General features: G+C 40.3%; 1 protein-coding gene across 1 annotated transcript in view; it reads left to right on the plus strand.

The window, feature by feature from the left end:
* Nucleotides 1-25,452, plus strand: part of efnb1 (ephrin-B1) — an 80,603-nt gene that overhangs the window by 14,522 nt on the left and 40,629 nt on the right. Inside the window, exon 2 of the mRNA XM_061250529.1 lies at nucleotides 24,553-24,830. Coding sequence (XP_061106513.1) covers nucleotides 24,553-24,830 — 278 coding nt within the window. The remainder of the gene's footprint in view (nucleotides 1-24,552; nucleotides 24,831-25,452) is intronic.

Consider the following 25,452-nt stretch of genomic DNA (forward strand, 5'->3'; position numbering starts at 1 on the left):
TTAGCTGACGGCGCTGAGGAAGAAACCACTCATCCTAGCACCCTGTAACCACTGACTCTTACAGTGTTGAAATAAGACTCCAAGTGCTTTGAACTTTGGGTTTACCCTCATAGAAATGCACTCTTAGCTGAACCAGACAAAAATTGTTTGACCCTAGGCCATTCATATTTGCTGACAACATCAGCCTGCAGTTTGTACAAGCAGCCGCAAGAACACTCCATAGTGCAGAATCATTAAGAGGCGAGCAATTATGCATCAATCCTAGGTCTTGACCAAGCATCTACATCACTATAAATAACATCAAATAGGCCATTGAAATGAAGGAGGGCTGTTGTTGTTTGATGATGGCTGACCAGGCCTCCTGGACCAGGGAGGCTGTGACCCACCTCTGTCCCTCTGTTGGCTCTGCTGTCTACTGGTCACTAGCATTATATCAAAAGGCGCTTCAGTTGCCCTTCGATGGCCTCAACAACAAAAGCATTATAAAATGGGGTTCCAGGTGAGAACAGGGCGCAACCAGTGTCACCCCAATTATTGTTCTCTTTTCAGTTGTGTTATTGAATAGGTGACGTTAGCTGTCTTCACACAGAGCAGAAATACAGAGTAAATGTCAGTGGTCATTGATCATTGTTTCAGTTTTCTTAGCTCTGATCCAGCATCCTTACCCAGCATGGCAGTGTATACAGAGGGCTAGAAAGGGACAAAGAGACATTCTACATAAGTCCAGGGTGGTATCTCTATCCAAGTCGACAGTGGAGTTGTAGATAATCGAGTCAACTGCATTTAGAATTTCAGTGACAAAAGCACTTAAGATCTCCCATGCTGTCAGCAATTTCCCAAAGAGAAACGGGCCCTTAATTAGTGTCGGAAAGTACATACTGACACCCCTTGGGTATGCACATTTTTTCCACTTATTCTCATTATTCCTGAATTCCTCTGTCATGACCTGAAATATGACCTGTGGCTTGGTTCCGTAGGGAGGGCACTTTCAAACAAGTTTCCATCTAGCCTCCCTAACCTGGGGCATGAAGAAAGACCTAACCCTCAACCTTGGATGTCTTTGGGAGCTGAACCAGTGAACCAGGTGGTTAGCAAACAGCAAGACTTTAGCTATTCAAGCGGTGTGCCTTTTCTCAAACTATTAAGGCGTTCTGATGATTTGATTGTATCATACATTTGATCAAATATGGCTGGATATTTGACAAATTTTGCTATATTTTAGAAGAGCTTATACATTAATATAAACCATTTGTTTGAAATGCATCTGAATTACTTCATAATATAGTACATATTTGGCCTATTGGATGGATCAAAGAGGCAGCAGATACACCATCAAGTTTCTGTACATATTAATTACTGGCTGTATAATATCTGTATAATATCTATTCAAAATATTGTGCTGGTGTGCACATGTATACAGGTTTTATAAATATCCGTCCAGCTATGCTTGAATTAATGCAAAAAACTAAATGAAGGGAAAGTCAACTCATCCAGACAGCATTCTGTGGATAGTCAGCCATGCATGACTATACATATTCTATATTCACTGAAAGTGCACAGTAGAGAATTTAAGTTTTTTCATCTTTTATCATTTGGTGGTTTCTTTCACAGAGCTCCCTCATGGCCTCCCAGTCAACAGGGGTTGGCTTGTCCATGATTTCAGCAGCCATTTTGTTTCTTTGATATTTTATTTCCGAATTGGTCAGTTGGAACATTGACTGTTTCAGACAATTAAATTGGCGCAGAGTGTGCCACAATTGATAGGTTTTCCCATGCAATAAAACCTGCTGTGACATGTTCTCTGCTGTCCTGTCCCCTTCCCTAATGGTCCCTGCATTTTTAAATGGAGTCCTACTAAATAATTGCTTCATAAGGGAGGCGAGCTACCTCTGAAAACTGAAGTCTTACAATACATTGTGTGGGCTTTGAATTGCCAGCTGCTTGCCAAGTGCTATTATTGTACTTCAGCGTTTTCCATTACAGAGGCTGATTTGAAAAATAGCCTGAGTGCGTCTGGCTCAGTACCCAAAGAGTCTGTTCAGTTTTGTGAATCGATCCCCCAACCCTTTCGGTTGATAATATTCTTCACTGTGAATCCAAATATAGAATGCATCACATTTTAGAACCGCAAACACACGCACACACACACACACACACACACACATATAAACAATTTCAAGTGGTGTGAAGGTACTGGAAATTTGAGTTTGACTGGAAATGTCTAAAAGCCCATCCATCCATCCATCCATTATCTTAACCCGCTTATCCTGAACAGGGTTGCAGGGGGGCTGGAGCCTATCCCAGCATACATTAAGCTAAAGGCAGGAATACACCCCCCCAATTTATAATATGTGATTTAAAGTCAGTGGAACCTAGTTAAGAATAAAGCCATTAAGAAATCAAAACAGTTACGTTTACAAATACAGTAGTGTGTTTTCACACCCAGGGATGTTTCCCGGGAAATTAGTTAGGACCCATTTCCTTTCCAAGGGCTTGTGAAAAGCATTTTGACACTGTAGAAGTAGAGTTTTTGGGTGCCACCATATTGTAAGCGCAGTAAGGGAGAATGGGGACCCATATATGGGCATGAAGTTCCATCGAATCAAATTAGTCATTCACTAAGTGCGTGAGATCCAGTGACTTGGCAGTGAAGCAAACTGCACCTGATTTATCCACAAACTATGTCTTGTCCAAATACCAAAATAGCTTAACAAATCGGCATGTGGGGAGAAGAAAAAGCATCAAAAAATGTTTTGTGGGAAAAATGATTTGACTTTGTATTTTTACTGTATTGTTACCATTGACTTGCACCAAAGCTGGTAGGTGAAACACCTTTACTGGAGCCAACCACACGGGTGCTGGTTGGCGTCTCTCTGCAGGCCCAGTTTTGGCCGCTTCGTTGTTGGGTATTTGTCTATAATATGTGTTCCTGGACTACTGAAACTAGGTGTTGATGACATTCATATAGCCAGTGTGGCTGCATGACATGCAACTTCACTAATGATGAATACTAGGCAAGTATCAGTATTACTGTGCAGCCTTCTAAATATATCAAGAGCATTGACAGGAAGTTGTTAGGAGTTGTCTTAGTATTGTTTTGTGTGTTGTAGATTTTTTATGGCTGGTATTTGGAGAATAGAGCTTTTCCTGATACCTCAGATCCTATACATTGTCTAAGGTCTGTTTTATTGCTCTTAATACCCTCCAGTCTGCCTAAAAACTTGCATTCACCTGCTAGATCCTACAGGGTACCCTACAGCATTTGAATCGATATGCAGTGCTAAAGCACTTTAAATAAACAGAAAGGATGATCACACTCAAGAGCTATTCCAGTGCAAATGTGGTTTGGTTTCTAAAGCCAAGGCAGTGATACTCCTCAGACCCCCTACCGCTTCTGGCCAGGCCTCGTCTCCACTTCTCTTTCTTGAGAAGAGCATTGCTCCAAGTGTGAACCGGTTTGAGTTTCAAAGCCTACACTATTACGGACAAAACCCAAAAGATGGCCAGCACTGTCTGCTCGGCAGGAGAGAGAAAAAAAAAAAGACCAGGAAATGATTGGATCTGACTACCTTTTAGACTCCTAATGGAAAACGGTCTGTTCAAAGGCAGTTTGTGGGTCGCAGGCATCCAGACAGGGCCTCGCACTGCACTCAACGCGGTATGACTTTGAAAGAAGAATATTACGAGCGTGGTATTGTCCGCATTAGATTTTCTTTTCTTCCCCTCCCGCCACAGCGGCCACTCTGTGTTCTGGTCAAGTGGTTTGGAATAGTGCGTGTCCAAATCACATCGCAAGGCGGGGGTACAGCTGTTTCCACAAAGGGGAGGCAGAGGGGTAGAGGGAGTCTCCGGTGTCAGTTCAGCAGAGCTCTGGCGAGATTAAGGGCGAGTATCAGTTGCAGATGGCGTTAATAGTGATAATATAGCTTTCCTAATAGCAGGTCTTCCCCTCAACGCACTTAAGCTTTTCACCGGCTGTCACTCCAAAACAAAAACAAATGCTTTCCTGCAAAGCCTGATTTTCTTTTTTTAAAGGAATGACAATTACTTTGCAAAACCAAAGCGAAACCTGGCTGGGAAGATTAAGTCAGACCCAGAAGTTAAGAAAAGGAAAGAAAAGGCTGTTTCAGGGACATTCAGGAACATTCTTTTATTTGGTGTAGGCTACCACCTGTTTTACAAATTGGGGCTGGTTTCACTGGTTTAACGGCAGGAAATTTTTAAGAACAAGCGTATAAGCATATAGGAATGTGTGATGATGTGAACAATCAATTTAGCCCATGTAGACTTCTTACATACCTATCAACCCATGTGATTTCCCCTATATGTTTTGTTTTACATATTTTTGAGCTATAGGGCATCTGGCCTGATACTTCAAATGAATGATGGATGTAAAATAATGAGTTTGGTAACTTCTGGAATGGATGGTTCGGAAACTGAACTGATATTAACTGTAAACTTCTTTGGATTATAGACTAATGCACATGTAATACAAGTGTGGAGGTAAAAGTTTCATTATGTTAACAATATTTGTGGATACTGCTCTTAATGATAAATATCGCGTTCCACCGGTAACAATGATTCATAACAATTGGCTGAATGGTTTTTAGTTATCAGTCAGATTATTTGTATGGAATATTATTATTCAGACTGGATAGTTATGGTAATATCCTTGTTTAGCCATGCTGGGCACCTTGACTGTGCAGCAGTGGGAGGCCTGCTGTGTGTACCATATCCTTTATGATTTATGATAAAGGTGTAAGAGTTTGGTAGCTGTAGAATAAGGACACCGCTCCAAAAGGATTACATACTGCCTAAAACAGTGTAAAGTCTGGTCTTGAACACTTAAAGAATCTCAGTTTATAATGATAATACTAATTCAATTTTCCTTTATCTAAACTGAGACACACTGACAGCAGGTGCCCTATTTTACATGTGTTCCAAATGGACATGTAAAGTAATAATAACAACAGCAAATTATGACTATTATTATTATTATTATTATTATTATTATTATTACTGTGATGCTATGTGTGGATTCCTGTTGAAATGTTATAGGATTACTTTAGTAGCTTCCAACCCATTTGCTCCCCTTTGTTTAACCAGAGGGATTCCCGTGGGTATGATCTCTGGATCTAGGTGAAAAATGACCCCTGGTACTGTGTCATTTGTTCTTTTAGAGCTGATGTTCCACAGATCTCAATGGTTATGTGCCATGTCTCTGGAGATCCATTTTCACGCCCTATAAAAATATGTTAAATTAAGAAGGATGCATTTTCAAGTACCGTAACAAACAAATGACAAAAGGAAAAGTAACGAGATGGGTGACAAAACAAATACTATCCTGCACACTTTTCAGAAAGCATATTCTTTGAGTAACTGGTTTAAATGTTTTCTTCAGCCTCTATGTATTTAGGTAATTTTGAGCCTAGGAATGGAAAATGTGTGCTTTTCACCTAATAATTATGTTTCACTTGCATTATCATTTCATGTAACCACCATAAGCAGTTCCAGATAGTGTGTTGTGTGTTTACCTGTCCCCATTACTGAATCTCATAAAAGGGTCAAAGTTTTTTTGGGAACTGTCTGTGTGCTGCAGTTCCTGACCTGGCTTGTTTCTATAGAGGGTGGAAAACATATTAGCATTTAGATGGAAGGGGCTGGGCCTATCTCACTTGTTGATTGTTAACAAAGAGAGGCTATGGGCTTTAGATATCAGAAGAATTAAGACAAATTAAACTGATTAAATACATAAAATGGGCTTGCATGAACATATTTCTGCTGTAACTAGTTGTATCTGCCTGCTGACGTAAAAATCCCCCGATTTAAGCTGTAGCTGGAGAATTGCTGCGACGGATTATCTTTTTGCCTCCAGGGAGAAATAGAGTTGTCTCTCACAGTGACAGCCTGTCATTGAAGGCTCATTGTTCTTTGGTCATTGGGTATTGTTCTTGCGCAGCTATGCTCAGTCTTTGCCGTCGTGCTCAGAACATGAAGTTTACATGTTGATAATGAGCATGTCGGTCAACATTTGAAGGTTAATTGTGGACTTTCCTAGGATAAAAATATAATATAAATATATGAAAAAAAACATTGTTCGACAACATCATTTGTTATTGAAATAAAATTTTCACCAATGTGTTTTAAATGTGTGTTCTCAGCAATCCTGACAAAGTTATAAAAAGGAGGTAATTTTGTAAGGCTTCATTAAAGTCATCAGACCATGATGGTGGATAGATGAGTTATCTGACTCACTGAAGTTACCAGGTAGAGCTACCTTCTTACCGCTAGAGGGTGAAAAAATCTGAAAAATAGTCACAGCTGTTGAGCATTCAGTTCTTTTTTTTCCTGATTTCTCAGCCTCATCATGATAACTAAATTCTTCACTTAACACGTCTCTAATACAGAACTAGAAATCACAGTCTGACTCACAAACGGGTTGGTGGTAACATCTGTGGTATATGAATATAATTCCAAGGGCTACAGAATGTAAACCAATATTAATTTGTTAGCAAAGAAAATATGTTTTTTTAGATGGTTTTTCCTTTAGCTCCCAAGTATAATTTCCAGGGCCGATGACTCTCATTAAACATATCGTTTTTTTTTTCTCCCCAAAGTAGCTACTCTGTGGTGAGCCTTAGCACCAGAAAGCAAAGTCATTTTTCAAAGGTTAAAACTTTGAAAAAACTGCTAAAACTTGTTCAGAGTCAGATACTGCGCCTCAACCTTTGAGTCTGGAAAGATGTTGGTAAAAGAACAGAGAGAGTAACCGTAGCCCTCATTTGTCTGGAGGGGATCTGGTGAAACTGGAGGACACAGCAGTCTCATATTGGCTCATATCTCCAGACTAATTAATTCTGTCTTCCGGGCTTGTTCATTAATATCCTCTTGATTTTTTCTCTTCTGGGATGTAAAATGCGATCAATGACAATGATTGCATCCCTATTATTTTCTCATAAGCCAAATGACATCCCAGCGGACTGAGTTAGCTGTGTTCGGGAGGTTTGGCAGACTGGACATGTTGGAGCAGGTAGAAGGACTTATGTAAATTCATCATTTCTGAAGGGGAGCCCCCAGTTTTTGCTGCTATTAACTGTGTTATATTAAAAGTGCTCGGGCAACTCAAAATCCCAACACAGGAAGGCGGTGAGAGCTGGCCTTTCAGGCTCCTCAAGTTTTTTTGTCTGCTGCTAGTCAGCCAAGTAAAACCTGTTTGTTTGACTTTTGTTTTTGAGTGCCATAGTTTATTCCTTTACAGTCTCGGCAAGAATAGCATACTGATGCAAAATACTTTGTCACAGAGACTACCATTGTTCCTCAGAGAGAGAATCCAGGACTACTCACTAAATTTAGACCACTCTCAATCACCTTGAATATTCATTGCAGTTGAATGTCACTGAACAAAATTAAACATGCTTTATCACTGTGAAAGGTCTCTGTCTGCCGAAAGCAAGATTGAATTATCTGTCAGAAAATACTCAGATGGTTAGAACTATTGAAATTATATTTATCCTTCTATCACGGAATGTTGGATTACACAGTGTTTACACGTGGAAGAGTTACATGCACAGAACGATTACACACAAATCCAGCGAATGGATTCATTTGTGAAAGTCTGTTAACTTTTAAGGATGAAATGGTCAGATGTGACCGTAATAATGATGGTCATAAAAGGCACTTTCCTGATCCCATTCGGAACTGTAGCATAGATCGGGCTTGAAGAATGAAATGTAATTTTCCAGTATGTTGATATTAATCTTCAGTCAGTGATGTATCTGCTTAATTCTACTAGGTGAAGTGGTTATGTGGTTCCCACTCATGCTCAAACACAGAACAGATTCTTTTGAAAAGATTGAGGCCTTTTATTTTCATCTTAATGTTTTAATAAAAAAGCAAAAAACGTATGCCAATGATCCTTTCAGAATCAGCCAAGTTAAAACAAAGCAACTACGGCAATATAAGCCTTTGTCTAGAACCAACATGACTTTCATTCTATATTCATTGAATATTCATGATGACATTGATGAAGTTTGGAGAAAATGTTGAATGGTAACTGGAATAATTTGTCTGTGAAAACAAAGGAGCCATTTCCAATCAGTTATACTTATCAGCAGCTTGGAATTGAACAAATTTTTACTTTTCACAGATTTGTTCCATTTAACCCCATTTAACCCTAAAACTTGGTGCAAACAGCTAATTAAATGTATATTCTTTGGTTCTTTTATTCTGCTTTAAATGGGATTCGTTTCCCCCCCCCTAAGATATGGTTTTTGTCATTCATTTTAATAATGTTCAGTATCCCCTGCAATCCAATCCAACTGAAATATTGGCTGAATTTCGGTTTTCGTACCAACATCCAAGTTTACATATCACTGTAGAAGTCACTGGCTCAGATTCATTCAACACTTATCCATAACTTTGAATAATAATTAATAGCAAGAATTCTAATTTTGTTAATAAACACAGTTTGGCAAGCTCAGCAATCGTGAGACTAACTTGCCAAACTGAGTTTGTGAAGTAAAAGTGTGTTTTACTTCTCTGGCAAAGTTAGTTTTCAAGTTTCAAGTCGAAGCAAAGGCCATTTAAAAGTCCTGTTTTCAAGGTGAGCAAAATGTAAAGAATTCAGAGAAGCCCTGCTCAGCACCACAAGACTAGAGGAAATGGTTGCAGCACTAACCGGGTAATGAAAAGGACAACTCTTATGCGCACTAAGCATTTTCATATTGTGGTTCTTCAGTCTGGCATTTTTTATTCTTTCATCTGGAAAAGTGTGTATTTTTTCATCACCAGTCACAACATGTCAGTAGAATGTGTTTTCTGTGGGTCGTTGGGCATGGAGCAAGCAGCGAGTTCACAGGCTAAAGTCGGGACTAAGGCACTTCCCTTTGTCTTCTTTTATTGGCTTGTGGCCTTTGCTCTCTCTGTTTGGGAGGAAGATGGCTGAGCAAAAGGAAAGGAGACGTATCTGAGGAACGTGCACCAGGAATGCCAAGCTTGTTCAAGAGAGGATGGGAGAAAGAAAAATATTTGTGACAGTTCATCTAAAAACAAAGAAAGATAAATATTGAACACCAGCAGAGAGGTGAAAGGAAATAAATAAAAGTGTTATTCTTCCCCTTACAGTTTGTTCAGTTAGATAATAAATCTTGCCATTCTGTAAGTCGATCTTGTTTTGTCCTTAGCTACCAGCACCTCGCTGGTACGTATGGGAATTGTCCTTGGGTCATATGTGTTCTCGAGAGTTATTACCAGCTAGGACTTGCTTGCAGCCTGCCAGGCATGAGAAAGACAAATTGTGCTGCCTTGCAAGAGTCGAACCAGCTAATTGCCACCCCCCGTTCTCTGGGGCAGTGCTGGGAATGAAAGTTAGGGAGACTAGAGCTTTCCAGCTTGGTGGAAATCTAGCAACGCCTTTTCAAAGCTCTGCTCAGGATTATGAAGCCAAATGATTCCTTATTTATTTTTTCATTTATGCTACGTTGTCATGATTTGACTCATGTTTCACTTTTTTCAAGTGTGAGTTACCAGACACTTTTGAAAAAATGATATTATGTGCAGAAAAATATACAGTATGGGCCCCTTTTTTGTGCAAATGCCTAGTTTGCATATGGGTTTAGTGAAAGCTTTATGGCAGTGGCCATTGCATCCTGTGCTGGGGCCTCCATCTTGCAAGCCAAACATGTTTGTAGAGCACATGCTTTTGTAATTATAGCTTAAACACACTTTCTCTGTCTCCAGATGTAATTGAAAATGTGTGATTGGAAGCCAACCACTTTACATACTTTGTTCTTAGCTGTGTGTTATGGTGAGTGCAAATTCTAGGACCCAGACACCCCTAGACCTGGCAAGCTGACAGAGTAAGCCAACAGAAGCCAGAACCCGTTTTTGTTCACACAGCCATTTACCACCACAGTGTGTAAATCCGGAACAAAATAATGACTCGGGAGAAAAGTATCTCCCATGCATGCAGTCTTGATTGGAACAGATGTTTGTACCTCGGTGGAAGTGAAGAAGTCATTAGAGAGAGACTTTTTGCGCTTTTCTTTGTATCGTCTCCAAGATGTTGTGTGGAAGGGGGCAGTACAGCCCTGTAAGCTGGCATTACTATTCCTTAGCAGTCTCAGTAATTATCCCTGTTACTGAATTGGTGAACTAGATAATTGCCATATTGTATTTCGGGTACCTGAAGATTGATGACTAGGCCACAAACGTTCGCGTGGCAACATTGGTTCGGTCACTTCCACTCCCATTTTACGAGCCAGAACCATGTCCTCTCTCGTTATCTCACCCCCTCCCCTCCCCTAATGGCAGGTCTCTCTGTGCTCACTTCCTCTTGTGCAGGCTTTAGGAACATTAAATCGAGAAATGCCACATTTTTGACTCTGTACATGTGGGCCCCCGCCCCTTGCAGAGAACATATTAAATTCCCACTCTGCAATATGTATTCTATTGATAAGAAATGAATCCTGATGGTCTTCACAGGTAGTTTATATTCTTCAAAGAAACTGTGCAACAGTGAAACAGGAATGAGAAGGTTCCGAGGACAGTTTTTCAGTTTATTCTGGAAAAAAAAAGCAATCTTGTTCCCTGTTGACTCAACCGGCGCGAATACATTACCAGTGCAGTTCGCTGAGTCTTGTCGAATCTTTGGAAGTGAGATGGGAGAGGACTGGGGTGTGGGTGATTTTGGTGCGGTAGTGAGACATGAGTTAGACTACCCCACACTTGTCGAAAAGGGGGGGGGGGGGGGCACCATCAATCATCTGCTACTTTTGTCAATGGGAATAATAAGTGTAGCTGGGATCTATGAGGCAGCTGGCACAGAGTTACTAGATAAATATTGGGCCTGTACATTCTTCCCAGCCGCCTCCTTCTTCTTCTGCACTCTACTTTCGCTTTGTTACACATCAATAATGAAGGCATTTAAAAGTTGGGGCCCCCTCCACCCTTAGCTCCAGCCCTGCAGACAACTCAATTTGAGCTGTCAAAAACAGAAACGCTGCCCATAAGATGGACTCCCTCTGTCTCCAGTCCTCCCTCCCTCTTTTGTTGTCTGGCTACATGTGTTTGTTTTCTGCATTGTGTTTCTGATTAACGGGTTTCCTAGTTAGCTGTGGTAGGTTACATTTAAAGAAAATGAAGGTCTTGTAAAGTGTCTCTGTATAATGGAACAGACTTTTCCATGTAGAATTATTCTTTGCTTTAGTCATCATCCCTAATCTGATTTTTAAATTAAATAATGTAATACTAATAACCCCTAAAATTAGAATAGGAATGGAAATCTATTTTGTGCAGGGGGGAAGGGAGGATAGAAACTGTGGCCATGTCTCAAATGGAATACTTGGGGACTAGTGCATATATCAAGTACAGAAGTTAACGTGACTGAATGTGTCCCAAACTCAAATGCATCTGGCAAGTACATATTAAATTCACCCGAAGTTCTCTCACTGTATGTTCTTGGGAGGACTGAAAATTCTATACAAGTAGTCATTGTGTTTTCCAAGCTGATGTCGAAGAATAATTGCAAGTTTAAATATTAAATTAAATATAATGGAATGTTAGTTATAGTTAAAAATACAATGCAGCAGTTAATGAAGGCATGTGATTACATACGCTAGCTAATATTACTGACTGGAAATGACTAATGCTAGTCGTAAATATAATTTTCTTTCATCTTAACCATACTTTTCTTTTTACTTTTTTTTACTTTTATTTACTTTATAAATACAATTATATCAACATATTTTCTGCTGTAACATAGCTAGCTATTTAAATGTTAATAAAATAGTTGACTTATTTGTGCACTTGGAAGTGTATAAGTACACATGCACACAAGTGTGAAGTTGGAAACACAGCCAGAGTATTTTTGATTTGTCATTATGCTTCGGTTTTCAAATCCGCTCCACTAGCTGCTCCCCACAACATATAGAGATATGGCTAGCCTCTCAAGATAAAGAAACAGAACATTACACAAATATTTATTCCTTTTGGGTCATGACACATTTTGTAGGGGATGGCCATATGATCAAGTAAGTCTCTGAGCTCCTTTTCACCTGCAGGTGCAATGGAATGCCAGTGATGGACGCGTCTAGAAACCTTATTCTTGGAAGTAGAGCTTAAGCTGTGCTTAATTATCTTGTGTCTGCCTGGGTCTACCTACTTTCACTGGCTGTCAAGGTGACAGTTTTCTCCTTCCTCCTTATAAGGCACTTGCTTAAAAGAGCCAACATCTTTAGTACTGTGCTCAAAATTGCCCACAAAGCTTGCTCGCGCTTTACTGCAGAACGGGACATCAACAAGCAACAGAACCTTTATCTCCGTCCACGATACCTCCGCATTTCAGCCCATTCCAGGTAATAAATTGTTTTTCCCCCCTCAGCTGTTAAAGCGAAGCCTGTTTCATCACATCATTATCTCGGGCAGGCCAGCCTGAAATATCCTCATTAGGCGCACGTATTATAGTCTGAGCGAGCACCAGAGGGAGACTGGTCAAGGACCATCATCCCCCACGGCACTCTGGCATGCAGGAGCTTTTCATCACCAGGAGAGGCTTGGGCTGCTTTGCTGGCCTGGCCCGGCTGTTGAGAGGCTGGGGTCTGGATGTGGGATCTTCAGCAGACCACAGGGAGTCCATCTGCGTGCACCCACAACAGCCCCCCCCCCCCAGTGATGGAAAGCAGCCTGCTTCTACCCACCCATACCACAAGGAAGGAAGCCCTCAGTTTGGCTTATTCATGGAGCAGGCAGAGTCCAGGTCTAAGGATGTGTTTGTGTATACAGTACATCGAGCTTTGGAATGGACACACTCTTGAATTCTCTGGCATACGTGTACCAACAACTGTGGTTCAGTGTTGGTAGAAATATGAATGACGGATGAATGAACAGTCTTACTTTCGGGTTGTGTACCTGAGCTTTCCCAAACTCTAAATATCACATGTTATGATTTAATCTAATCATCTGTGTTATTATCAAAACATAAAAGCTATACTCACAGACTGGGCCACAGCATGTGAGGATGTTTTTGCACGGAACACTGGCTGTAGCTTTGCTATGGGTGTTGCTTAGCACTTTGGATGCAATTCACTCACACTGAACCATGATTTGGTAAACGCGTTCTTGGAAAAAATCTCGCTACGGCATTCCCCTCAGAAATTGAAGGCAAGCACAAATTTCCTGGTGTGAACATGGCCCCTGAGAAATCCTAGCCTTTTCCGCCACTGTCATTGCGAATAAGCAAGGCTTTAGTTCTAAAATCAAGTGCTCCATAACCTGTCATTTGATGCCATGGATACTTGCTAGATTCACAAGAACAGACTTGTCCTCTTGTGTATGCCTTTGTGACTCATGACAACATTCATTGGTGTAATTTGGGATTTTAGACTCCTTATGAAACCGAATCAGTCGTTTGCGACTTGTAGCAGAGACGGCTACGCGTGTGCAAGTGTGGCAGGGAAGAAATACGCGAATGACTGTCTGTTTGGAAATAATATATATTTGTCGTGCCTGGTGTGATGTGCCACGTGTGGCCCTCAGGGATATATGACCACACCACACCTCTGTAGATAATATAGTCTAATTTGCAGCACATTACGTTTGACAGTGACAAACATGACATTTTTTTACAACCTTTTCCTTTAATGTCTGTTATGGCATCACTGCAAACCCATTGATGGAGCTTTCGTTGAACAGTAGTTTCCATTTACTTTCATAGTGCCTGCAGGTCCAAATAAAAACTGAGCATGCTCATTTTGGCAATTTATGTTGAAATTAGTCTGCATTGCGTTTGGATTATGGATTTACTTCAGCAAATGATGACTTAAATCAATACATATTATGAACCATTACATGAGCCAGTACAACATTTTAATGTATTTATACTAAGATGTGCCCCAAGGATTCTATTATGAATTAGGTTTGGAAAAGAACATGGAAACAAATTATATCTTACTGCAAAAAGGTTGTTGTTTTTTTTTCTTCCAAATGAGTGGTCACTGTAGAGCATTAACGAGAGGCCTGCCCTGGCTCTTTGTCCTGTTCTCTGACCCGATCCACGAACCTTCAGAACAATATGATGGTAATTGGGATCATTAGATAATTCACACAGCCATGCCTGTGCCTCAGTCTCGAGCCCACGAGTGCTACTACTTAAAACCAGCTCCTTCATCTGGAGGAGACAGGGCGGCCTTGCAATTAGCGTATCCCTCATAATCTCCCCGCTTGCACTAAGAGACCAGAATAGAAGTCAGAAGCAGAACACATGTAATGGCTTTAATCTGCTGTTGGCTTGGTCCTCTCTGATAGACTCTGCCTGATGCCCCGTTGGCCTACCAGGCACATGCCAGCTCCAGTATACCAGCAGCACTCTGTTTTTGAGGAGGCTCCAACCTCCGAGACGCAACGTCGGTTACGAAATTCCGAGTGGTTTCGATCTTCGAATCCTCGTAACCTCGGAAAGACCAGTATGAGCACCGCTGCGATTTGAACACTCCGTGCCCACTGTCACACAAAAGCCATTATGCTAGTGCTGGGAGAACAATGCATAATTGTGTGCGGCCTTAAATACAAGAATGGGTGCAGGTGTGAGCATCATATCGTAAGAAATTGTTTTCACAACCATTTCTGTCCATTTGTCCACTTTTATATTTGTATTTCCCTCTAAACTCAGGAAGTGATCTGATTTCAAGGCTCTCATTTACCAAGTAGCTCATGAAGAGTCACAAGAAACCAATGTGTGTGTGTAGAAAAGACAGAGGGCAATGAATCATTACCACATATAAAAGATACTTAAACACTTAACAAAGATAAGTGCTCACTTCGTAGTACTAACCACCGCTTGACACAAGATTCCTGGTGTCACAACAGCTTACATTGAAAAGGCAAAAAACCAGGCAAAAAAACTGTCCTGCACATGGCTCTGAAATCATTGAAAAGTAATATATTTTCAAGGTTCATGTGCATTTTATTTGTATTTTACATCTGTATCTGACACAGAAGTTTCCAACAGGACTGGCTGGTTACCTTTTGCACAAAGTTCGGGGCACGGTGAATTATTGCAGCGCATAAATTTCCTTTCACTGAGAGCTTGTCCGCCTTTTCTCTTCACGGAAAGACTCCTCGGGGCGGCGGTTCACACACTCTGAACCGGCTCTTTGGGCGAGGAGTCATTGTTCAGCCGCCGGCTAATTATACCGTGAAATAAAGGAAAATAAAGTACCTGAATTCACCATCCTGCCAGTCGCAGTATTACTCCAGTGGGGATAAATTAGCTTGTCTGTGGGAAAAACTTTATTAATTTGAATTGAAATATGGCCTGTTCATGCTGCTTTTTGGTCTCAGAAATCAGTTTATTACAATTTGCCCCATATGGGTTTTTTTTATTCAGCAGTAGCTGTGCAGGGGATGTCCACAGCTCACAAAACAGGCTTTGAATATTTCCTTACCTCATAGCTAGTGTGAGGCCCATTGAGGGAGATATGAATGGTGACAGTTGAAAGGCCTAGCCTAGCCCGGGCCTGGTGCTACAGCCTGCCAGTGCACCCCGCAATTCTATTGTATCCCTCCTCAAGCGTGGGGGTATTTTGGGCTGAGGGAGGATGCCAAGTCATGTGCTTGTATTCTCTCTTGGAATTTGTTAAGGGGAGATGGGTGGAGCAAGCATGGGGAGCCCCTCATGAGAATTTTTTTTTTTTTTTGGGGTGGGGGGTGGGGGGCTCAAGAGCATTGTCACAGCATGAAAAAATGTGAATGAACCTCATTTGCATATTCTCAATAATGAGTAAAACGCACTCTTTAATTGGTTGCATTCAAGTCGGTCGAAAATCCTGTGTTCATTTGTAAGAAAAAAACAGGGAATGAGGAGGGAGGAATGGGGGGTTTATACATGGGACTCAAGCCACACACCTCCCTCCCTCCCTTCTTCTCCCGTGTGTTTCATGGTCTGATGAGATGCTCATAGTCGTGTCATAACCTGTAGTATTGGTTTACTCATCAGGTCTCTGAGGATGAGCGGGGTTGTGATCTAATTGCAGTAATGCTAAACTAATGGAAGAATTTTCAGGTCAATTTCGACATATGAATGTTATGGTCCGCTAATACATTCATACATCAGCAACTATAGTGTGTGCTACCATTTTAGAAAGGCTTTAATTATGAGCATACTATGGCTTTATGGTTTTTGAATTAACATAATGGTTTTGCAATTAACCATCAAAAGGTATTTTCATTCTGTAGAAAATGTGACTGGACATTTCCTTTTTCATTATGTCATATTAAATAATATTCCGTAAACTCCACAGAAAGCCATTTGTGATAGAAGTATACATTTGTAGGTTTTGGAATTTTATTCTTTATGTGGTGTAGGTTACCTGAAGCTTAACTGGGAGCTAAAAGGTTTATCAGCATTAATGTCTGCTTAAAATTTTTAATTTTTTGGACAAAAATATATCATGGTAAGGAAAATCTGTCGCTCCTGCACACTCCGCTTGACAAATATTTGAATAAATGAGCAGACATGATCCCGCCCTAAACATCTCCACAGCTAAGAAATCTTATCATTGTGAACTCTGGATGAATTAGAGTTGAGTAGAGTTGAGTGCCCAACACCTGTATGCAGTTACAAATGCACACTACTTTCAGTAGTGAGAGAGAGACAGAGAGAGAGAGAGATTATCAGCAAAACCTGGTGTTTCCATGGCAACTTGTTTATGCCTGGCTGCTGCATCTTGTAAATCCAATTGGAGGGAGAATGAGGCCTTGTCTTTGCCGAGGCCTGAATAGGCGCAGAAGTGGAAAAAAGCTGGTTTAAAGTGTGCTGGAGGCCCAAATAAATGAAGAGGTGGGAACAAAAGGCGTGTTTTTTTCTCTTTTTTCTTTCCTTCTTTCTCTCTTTATGTCTTTCTTTTTTGTTCTTTATTTCATTCTTTCTTTCTTTCTTTCTTTCTTATCTCGCGGAGTTTATCAATGAGGATCCGTTAACCCCAAACAATAGCGGTGGCCTCACTCGGAAGGGTGACGAGTTTCACCATATTGCAACAGTACGACCCAACGCCCGGTATGTTTTACATAATTTAATTAAATATTTTCTCTCACAGTGGGAAATGTTTGACCATTTGCATGCGATTTGATTCGATCACCGCTCTGGCGTTTCAAACCGAGTCGCTCAGCCAACGGGCTTCCCGCAAATGACGTCTTCATTGACGTAGGCAGAAAAGCGTGCAATTCAGCGTATTGTAGCATTTATTTCCGAGCATAAAAGAAAGATATGGTTGTCATGCCTTTATCTCAGAAAAGTTGTTTTTTTATGCTAATCTGCAAACATTATTCATTCAAAGTGTGTTGCTGTCTGTCGTCAAGTAAAGCAGTCATTGGAATTCTCTAATTGTCTCCGATGTGGGTTGAATATTCGGCCTTAATGTATTTATTTGTTCATTTATACTTTTGTAATTTGTGAAACTATGGGACTCCTTGATGTTTTCATGTTTGTTGTCTCGTGTAGAGGAATAAACATGGTTTATCCAGCCGCTTGGTGAAAAACATCATTATCTCAGAGTGCTGTAACTCTTGTGCTTGCAGTATTCTCTAGATTATTCAATTTGAGTAGATGAGTCTTTGATTGAGTGCTGCAATCACCATATGTCTCTTGGATTGAAGTCTCTTCTCAGAACCAACTGATTATGTCTTTGCATGCCGGGCAAAGATGAGGTGTAGGACCGGTACTTTATCATGCAAAACAAAATCCCAAAGGCTGTGAACACTTCAGGCTCAGGCTGTTAACAGCATGAGATTTCAGGCATCCTGGGAAGACAGTAGATTACTTCATTAATTAAATACAAATGTCATTTAAATTTTTTACATTTTATTAAATGTGCTGCAGTGGCAACACAATAGTTTTTTTGTTACCTTTTTATTCCTTTTTATTTAATGCTTTATAACACATTGGTGGCAAAATTGATTGTAATGGTCATTCTGACCAGTTGGTGTGTTCATTTTTGAATCCATCATTGCAGTAACAGAACAAGTCTTTTCTTGTCACTTTTGGAAGAGGAAGTCGTTGCGCATAGTAGTCATTGTAACAAGAAACCTGATTGACTAGAGAACTGCTCTGCATATGAGATTTATAGTTATAGCTCCGGAATTACTTTTTTGTGTTGAGCATTTAACAAAGGACGCTATTCTGCACTCTGTGTAATGTTGCAAGAACATGATACACTAAGTCTGCATGTAATGTTGCAGTAACACTGTTGTCCCAGAAGGTGTCTGGCATGTCAGCGTGTGATGTACCCTGATAAAACTGGTATGTCTACTTATTTACGTACTTATTATCATATTATAGGGACCTGGAAATCACAATCTTTATTTTGTAAAAAAAGATGAAATAAATTCAAATGCATGCAGTCTGCACAATGTAATGTTCTTTTTTTGATAACTGAATCATGTGTGTTCGGTGCCTGCATAGACAGTAACACGATTGGTAAAACCCTCACTGGCAGCAGATAAAGCTGTAATAATCACGTTCTTCTGCAGAGGAGAAATTTCCATTGAAAACGCATAAAAGGATTTGTTAGACGGCAGGGTGAATGAGATGGCTACCGTCGAGCGTGCCTGATGGATATGCTAATTCGGCTTATTAATATTCATCACTTTCTAAAACACACATAATACCCTACTGTGTCTGCTGATTTTTGTTCTGAAATAATTGTGATAAAGGAGAAGAACTCTGACTGCCATGTCAAGCTGTCACTTTTGAAATGCATTTGCAAATGGTCAGAGATACTCAAAGCCCAGACTAATAGCAAAGATGACCTCTAATCTGTTGTGTTTGTGTCTGTCTGGAAGTTGTGTGCATGTGCCTCTTGTCGTTGTCTGACAGTTTACCACACCACTGGTTCAGTTTGTTTAAGCTCTTTGAGAGAGGTAGTGCTTTTATTGACAATTTAAATGTGCATGTACAAGCCTGACGTTATTGGGTATTTCTATGAGTGCGTCACAGTATTGGAGTTTCCCAATAAAAGTGTCAGTTGTGAAAATGCTGGTATGCCTATAAAATATATATAGTCCTCTTTACACATTTACATTGTGTAATAAACATGGAAACCAAATCAGTGAGAGACAGTGTTATTTTCCTTATTGGTTTGTCAGTCTGGCACTCTTTGCTCTGAACTGACCAGGGGCAAAACGGTCACAGTTTGTTTCTGTTTTAGTTTTTTGACTGCCTGTGCTCCTCCCGAGTCCTGCGGGAAATATGGCCTGACGAGGAAGCCTGACTGCATTATTTCAGCAGAGGGCACTGATGAGCAAGAACAAGAGGCGCCTCAGTGTGTCTGTTCTGTACTGAAGAAAGGTGTGGCTGGTCTGTAGCTCAAACAAGCCAGTATTTGTTTAAACTGGAGCACGAGTTCACTCAAAGGCTGCGTAAGCACACATGAACTGTTTGGTGAGGGTTTTTATTGTCGAGTGCTGTTGTTTCAAACACTGTTCCTATTTTGCCCGACAACAAGACGGTGGTTTTGAGCTTGTTTTGGTTTTCTTTTCTTTATTTCTTTTCTCCTCGTCCTCATATTTCACTTTAACTACCGCCATACTCACATATTACCATTTGGACGGCGGGAGGCAAAGTGTTTGTTTGGGGAAAGTTTTACAACAGAGCCACACTGTTTACTGACTTTGAAGAGCATGTTTTCATTGGCCTCCTCACCTTTCCCATCAGAAAACACCTTCGGAAACAATGAGGAAACCGAACGCTGTCACCTGATAGTGCTCTTAAGAAGCCTCGGGATAAGGGCTTAGTAAGGCAAACAGGTTTATGAGGCTAGACAGAGAAGCCTGTGTTATTCAGCAAAAGAGAATGAAAAACGAAATAAAGAATGAATGGATGGAACAAAGTAAGAAAGAAGGAAAGAAAGAAAGGCACACCGGGCCTTGAGCGACGCGGGCTGTGGAGACTCCAGGCTGTGTGCCGTCTGCTTCCCTGAACGGAGGAGCGACGCTAGCCCTCTCCGTGCCCAGGAGAGCAACCCTACCCAGAGCTTCCACATAGGGGAACGGGCTCCACTAAGGACCTTGAATGCACTGTAAATCCAGACTCGCCTGCTCATTCCAAAAGATCCCACCTGCTACTTCTACAGTATTCTTACTGACAGCTGCAGACGAATGCAGCAACTGCGTATTGCGTCGATGCTCGTGTCAGATGCTAATCAGGTTCTCTGGTTTGTGTGTAAACTATGCTTGTAAGCTTGAGTGGAAATCCATTTTAAGAAAGATTGTGCGGTCCTATTTCATAAATATATGAACATATGTGCATGTGTGACTGTCTCCATCGAATAATATTTGGTAGAATTTTTATTGAACAAAAATGTAATGATGACCGAATGTAAAAGAATATTAATTACATTATTATGAATCTCAGTCTCATCAATCGATTGGCAAAACGAGTCCTATTTACTGACTCTTTTTACTTGCTTATGAATCACTGTGATTCAGCTTCTTGTGCTTTTTGTGGGGTCCAACGGACAAGCTAACCAAGACTGCATGCCTCGAAATAAAATATCCAGGGATTTACATGATCGCAGTGTCTCTTTCTTGCCTGAAATCCATGGTTTATAAACTCAGCATTTAATCCAATAATGCAGCGAAATCTCATTTCAACACTAAGGAGTGATTGTTGCTTCTGTAGACAAAGGCTGTGGCAGACCTACAGTCCGCTACTTTGGAAGTGGGAAATGTTTTTTTTTGTGAGGATTTTTTCTTTAGGATCAGATCTCCTATCACTCATGCTGAAAGGTTTCAACATGGATTATGTGATGGGTTGTGTTTAAAGATGTAGACATTGCCCTAACCCTGCTCTCCCTTTCAATTTCTTGAAAAACTATTATTCAATTACCAAATGGAAACTAATCACATAGTATGTCAGATGCATTCAAATGATTAACCTGAAGGGAAGGCACAGGCTTTTGAGAAATGTGAAAGCTCACAAAAGGAAATTACGGTTAATATCACAATCACAATTTTTCTCTTATTATCAAATGAACTCCCGGCATTGGGGAGATTGGCTCCGGTGAAAGTAATGTAAGCTATTGTATGTTCATGGCTTTTCAAGTGCTAGAACGGGCTAGATGAGATATCTGTTTGATGTATTATTTGTAATACTGATACAGTATAGGCCTGTTGACATTGAATCATAGTTTCTTGCAGTTTTACACCTATCTAGACAATTTGCATTGGATTTCTGTAATTGTCACAATTCATCGCATATATTTATGTTTACTTTTTAGCAACAGAATGCCCAAAATAAATATACAATAAAAAAAAAATGATTTCATGATTCCATAGAAGAACCCAAAATGGTTCTTTGTATGGGAGTTTTCACACTTCACAACTATGACTCCAAGGCTCCATGAAGAACTAAAAAGTTCCCATATAGAACTGGTACATTCTTGTTGTTCTTTTCTTTTTTAAATTATAGTGAGCACGTTCGGTTGCGTTGGTTGTCTCTGCCATTGAAAATAGCTCATTTTGAACCTCAATACCTTACCTGTTCGTGGATCTACTACAATGGCAAGAGGCTCGCCAACTACTGATTTTGGTATAGCTGCATTGTGCCATTTCTGTGTTATGGATACCCCTAATAAATTACCCCCCAAAAAAATTGGTCTTTTTTGCACATAACTCAATTTAAATCCAACGGATCCCAACACATAACCACTCATTCTGTTGTTAATTCAGAGGCATACATGCTTTTTTAAAAATAATTTCCCAACTGTACATTTTATTACATTTGAATTAGACCTCAGAATTCTACACTTTGACACACCGAGGAGGTGTCTTGCTGAGGAACACTTTGATACACCCAGGGCATGATCGAACCAGCAACCCTCCGACTGCTCTTACAGAGATGTGTGTTGATGGATAGCAGGCTGATGTCCGCTTTAGGGCTGATCAATTGAATTTCCTGTCTTTCAGAAAAAAAACATTTCACTTAAAACTTCAATCAATATACAGTATCCTCCCAACAGTGCACCATCTATTTGTCTGCTCAGTTTTAGCTGATTTATTTAAAAAATTTTTATTTATATGCCTCGTGTCAAAGGATTACAGGCAGTTTAAAAGCTGTATTAGCAGCTGGTCTTTAATATGAAATATGAGGCTTTTCAAGTCAAGTTACGTTTTATTAAACATCAAAGTTCTCAGTGAAATCAGAGAGTTCAGGAAGCAGATGAAACAAAAAGTTAGCCCGGGCCTGTAATCGTGGACAAGGTGAGGTGGTGAGGGTTCTGTCCAGCTAGGAGCAGAAACTTTGGTGTGACAGTGCAGGGGGGTCGTGCACAAATTTCAGTGATGTGGAGTATTGCTACATTACAGCAAAAATAAAGGAAGCAGGAACCAGACAAGAAAGGAACATTCTGGAAACGTCGAACTCTATTTATAGATGCCCAGCAGCAATAGCACACATTACAAGATGTGTAGCGCCTTAATCGGCGTGGCTGTGATGGATAATATGGGCTGGGAACTGGATCTATGCCACTTATTAACTTCATCGCACACTTTGCAAAGGCGAGGAAAATTGGACGTGCACTTGCGATTGCCGTTACATGCGCTCGCGAAAGCAGGGGAAGCAAGGCGCGGCAGTAACTTCGACGCAGAGGGAGTAATGAGAAGCTAGTTCGAAGTTCTCGGTGAGGCCGCGGTCGCAGTTGTGCCGACGCAGAGCATCACGCGGCGGGCTCTTGTGTTGCTCGGTCTCAGAGAGACTCTCATCTGGACACAGCTTTATTTCCAGTCGGTCTCCTAGGAGCAGGGGCGGCAGCAGTCAGCTGCATGTCATTTCTGAAGAATGACAGACACTTCCAAGGGCCATAAAGCCTCTCCCCAGCCATCGCTCCGGTCCGTATGTTTACCATTAAAATATTTCGGTTTAACAAAGCATGGCAACTGAGTTTCGTTTTTTTTTTCTCTCCCATCTGAAGGAAGGGATTTTTCAAGTTATAGTCATTTACTGTCTTATGAGATCACTCGTGGCAATGGCGCAATATGGGCTATCCATCAGCCAGAAAGTGGTATCAGGCAAAACATGTGGAAAGCTATATTCCAACTGAAGTCATGCTACATGTCTCTTAAGTCAATAGTTCATAATGACAATAAAGTGAAAACTAAATTATTTATAAAATCGTTAATAAAATTATATTAAAACAGGACTCTGGACTGTCTAAATCAATCACTGTGGTAACCTGGCTAACATTGTTAGGTATTGCAATAAACGATATTAGAATGTTTCTCATATGTAACCTGTCAGGGATTTTTTTATCAGAAGCAACATTGATTAATTGCCATCATACATTAAACTGCAATAATAATAATAATAATAATAATGATAATAATAATAATAATCTATATCACCATGATAATAATAGTACATTCAAACATAAATAATGAATAAGAAACAAAGCCTTGTCAATAATTAAAAGTGAGAGTTTAAATCCTCAATTAGTATGCAGCGGAGCGTGTTGTTTTGAATTAGAGAGAAGGACATCTGAATGAATTTTGAAGATGAGGCATGGAGATGCCATCTGCCTGTCAGGCCAGCCTTTCTGTCATCCATTTCACCTCTGAAAGAGCACATTAATTGCAATCAGTGCCAAATTGGGTACATTTCACGAGAGCAGCAACTCCCTGTTAACATCCACACAGGTTGCGTTTGTTGTAAAGACATGAGGACCCCTCCATTTTGTTTACTGAGTTGAAATGAAATGTTATTACAGTTATTGGATAGATTAGTTGATTGTATTTAATCCCCTTCATACCTTTGGAAATTACTTTAATGTGTTTCTCTGAAAATTCTTGATTTTCCACTTCCATCGTTAGTAGATTGATTGGTCAGAGGTGTCCTTTAAGAGAAAGAATCATTGATGTTAATTATTGTTGGATGTTAGTTCATTAATAATTCCAGTTATATGCTTATTATCTTTGAAACATGTTTAAAATACATCCAGAAACCTATTATAAGGCCCTGCAGTTAATAGGAGTTTCAACTGGAGATTAGCTGTTTGCTGATTTCCTTCTGAAAAGGAAATTTAAGCAGTGCATTTCCAAACTCATATATTAATTCCTTAATTTAAGTATTGGGTAAATTGTCACTCTTAATTTTATTCAACCATCATAGTTTGACAAACAAAACACAGTATCCTGTAGTGGTTTGCGCTGGCGGACCATTCTGGCAGCACATTTTTGGAGCCAGACACTCAGAAGATAGGAAGACATGCATTTAAGTTCAATTTAAAGCAATTATGGTGCAGCAATTTATGCAAACTCAACAAGTTATATGACAGCAAGTCAAAATAAAGCCTAGCTAAGATATTTCCAGAAATATGTACTTTTGAAACAGCAGACTGCAGGGCTAATCAAAACACAGGCTATTGCTAGAAATGTACTCATTCAGCACACCAAAAAGCTTGACAATTAACTGGAATAAAAACATAAAACAAATATAAACAATACATGACACAAGCTTCCAGTTGGTTCTCTTTTTTTAACCGTTTGCCACTTGTGGTTATGTTACAGGTTTCAGCCAGGGAAAGGACTTGTTATATACCCTGAGATTGGAGACAAGCTGGATATTATCTGTCCCAAGGAAGATATGGGGAGGCCGTATGAGTTCTACAAGCTGTACCTGGTGAAGAAGGACCAGGCGGACACCTGCAGCACGGTCCTGGACCCCAACGTTCTGGTGAACTGCAACAAGCCAGAGAAGGACATCAAGTTCACCATCAAGTTTCAGGAGTTCAGTCCAAACTACATGGGCCTGGAGTTCAAAAAGAACGTCAACTATTATATTACATGTGAGTAGCTGTATTATTATTATTATTATTATTATTATTATTATTATTATTATGATTGATGTTGTTCTTGTTATTATTTTTAGTTTTATTCTTAGTATGTTCCTTCATGGAAGGTGTGTGTTAATGCTGTGCCTGTAGGAGAAGATTGATTCCCTCCACCTGGCTGTATGTTGTACACAAAACACAAGCTTCACTGTAATTAATCCTTTTGCTGATGGCTAAAGACTGTAATACAAGTGCAGTCCTTTCTATGAGAGCCTGTATACAGCAATGCTTGTTTTTCGCTGAATCTGAAGCTTAGAGCGGGACATGGCAGCACAACAAGATTTGATTTGCTTTGTTTTGGGATTAAAGGTCTCCCTGTGATTCAGGGAACTTCTATTTATGCATCGTATGCAGACCTCATTTTTCAGAGCAGAAACTCTGTCACCATCTGATTGTTGCATTTTGAAAAGCTTAGGGATCCTCCTGACTGCTTTCAAAATGCAGTTCTGGGAACATTTACATTGTGGCCTAACTGTGGCCATTCTGCTCTTAGCCGGACTTAGATGCCCAGGGCACGGGGGTTGACCCGTTGCGCTAAAGCTTGCTACCACGCTGTCCAGCACCTTGCTGGGACCCC

Source organism: Conger conger, chromosome 7, assembly GCF_963514075.1.
Source record: "Conger conger chromosome 7, fConCon1.1, whole genome shotgun sequence".
NCBI classification, from domain to species: domain Eukaryota; kingdom Metazoa; phylum Chordata; class Actinopteri; order Anguilliformes; family Congridae; genus Conger; species Conger conger.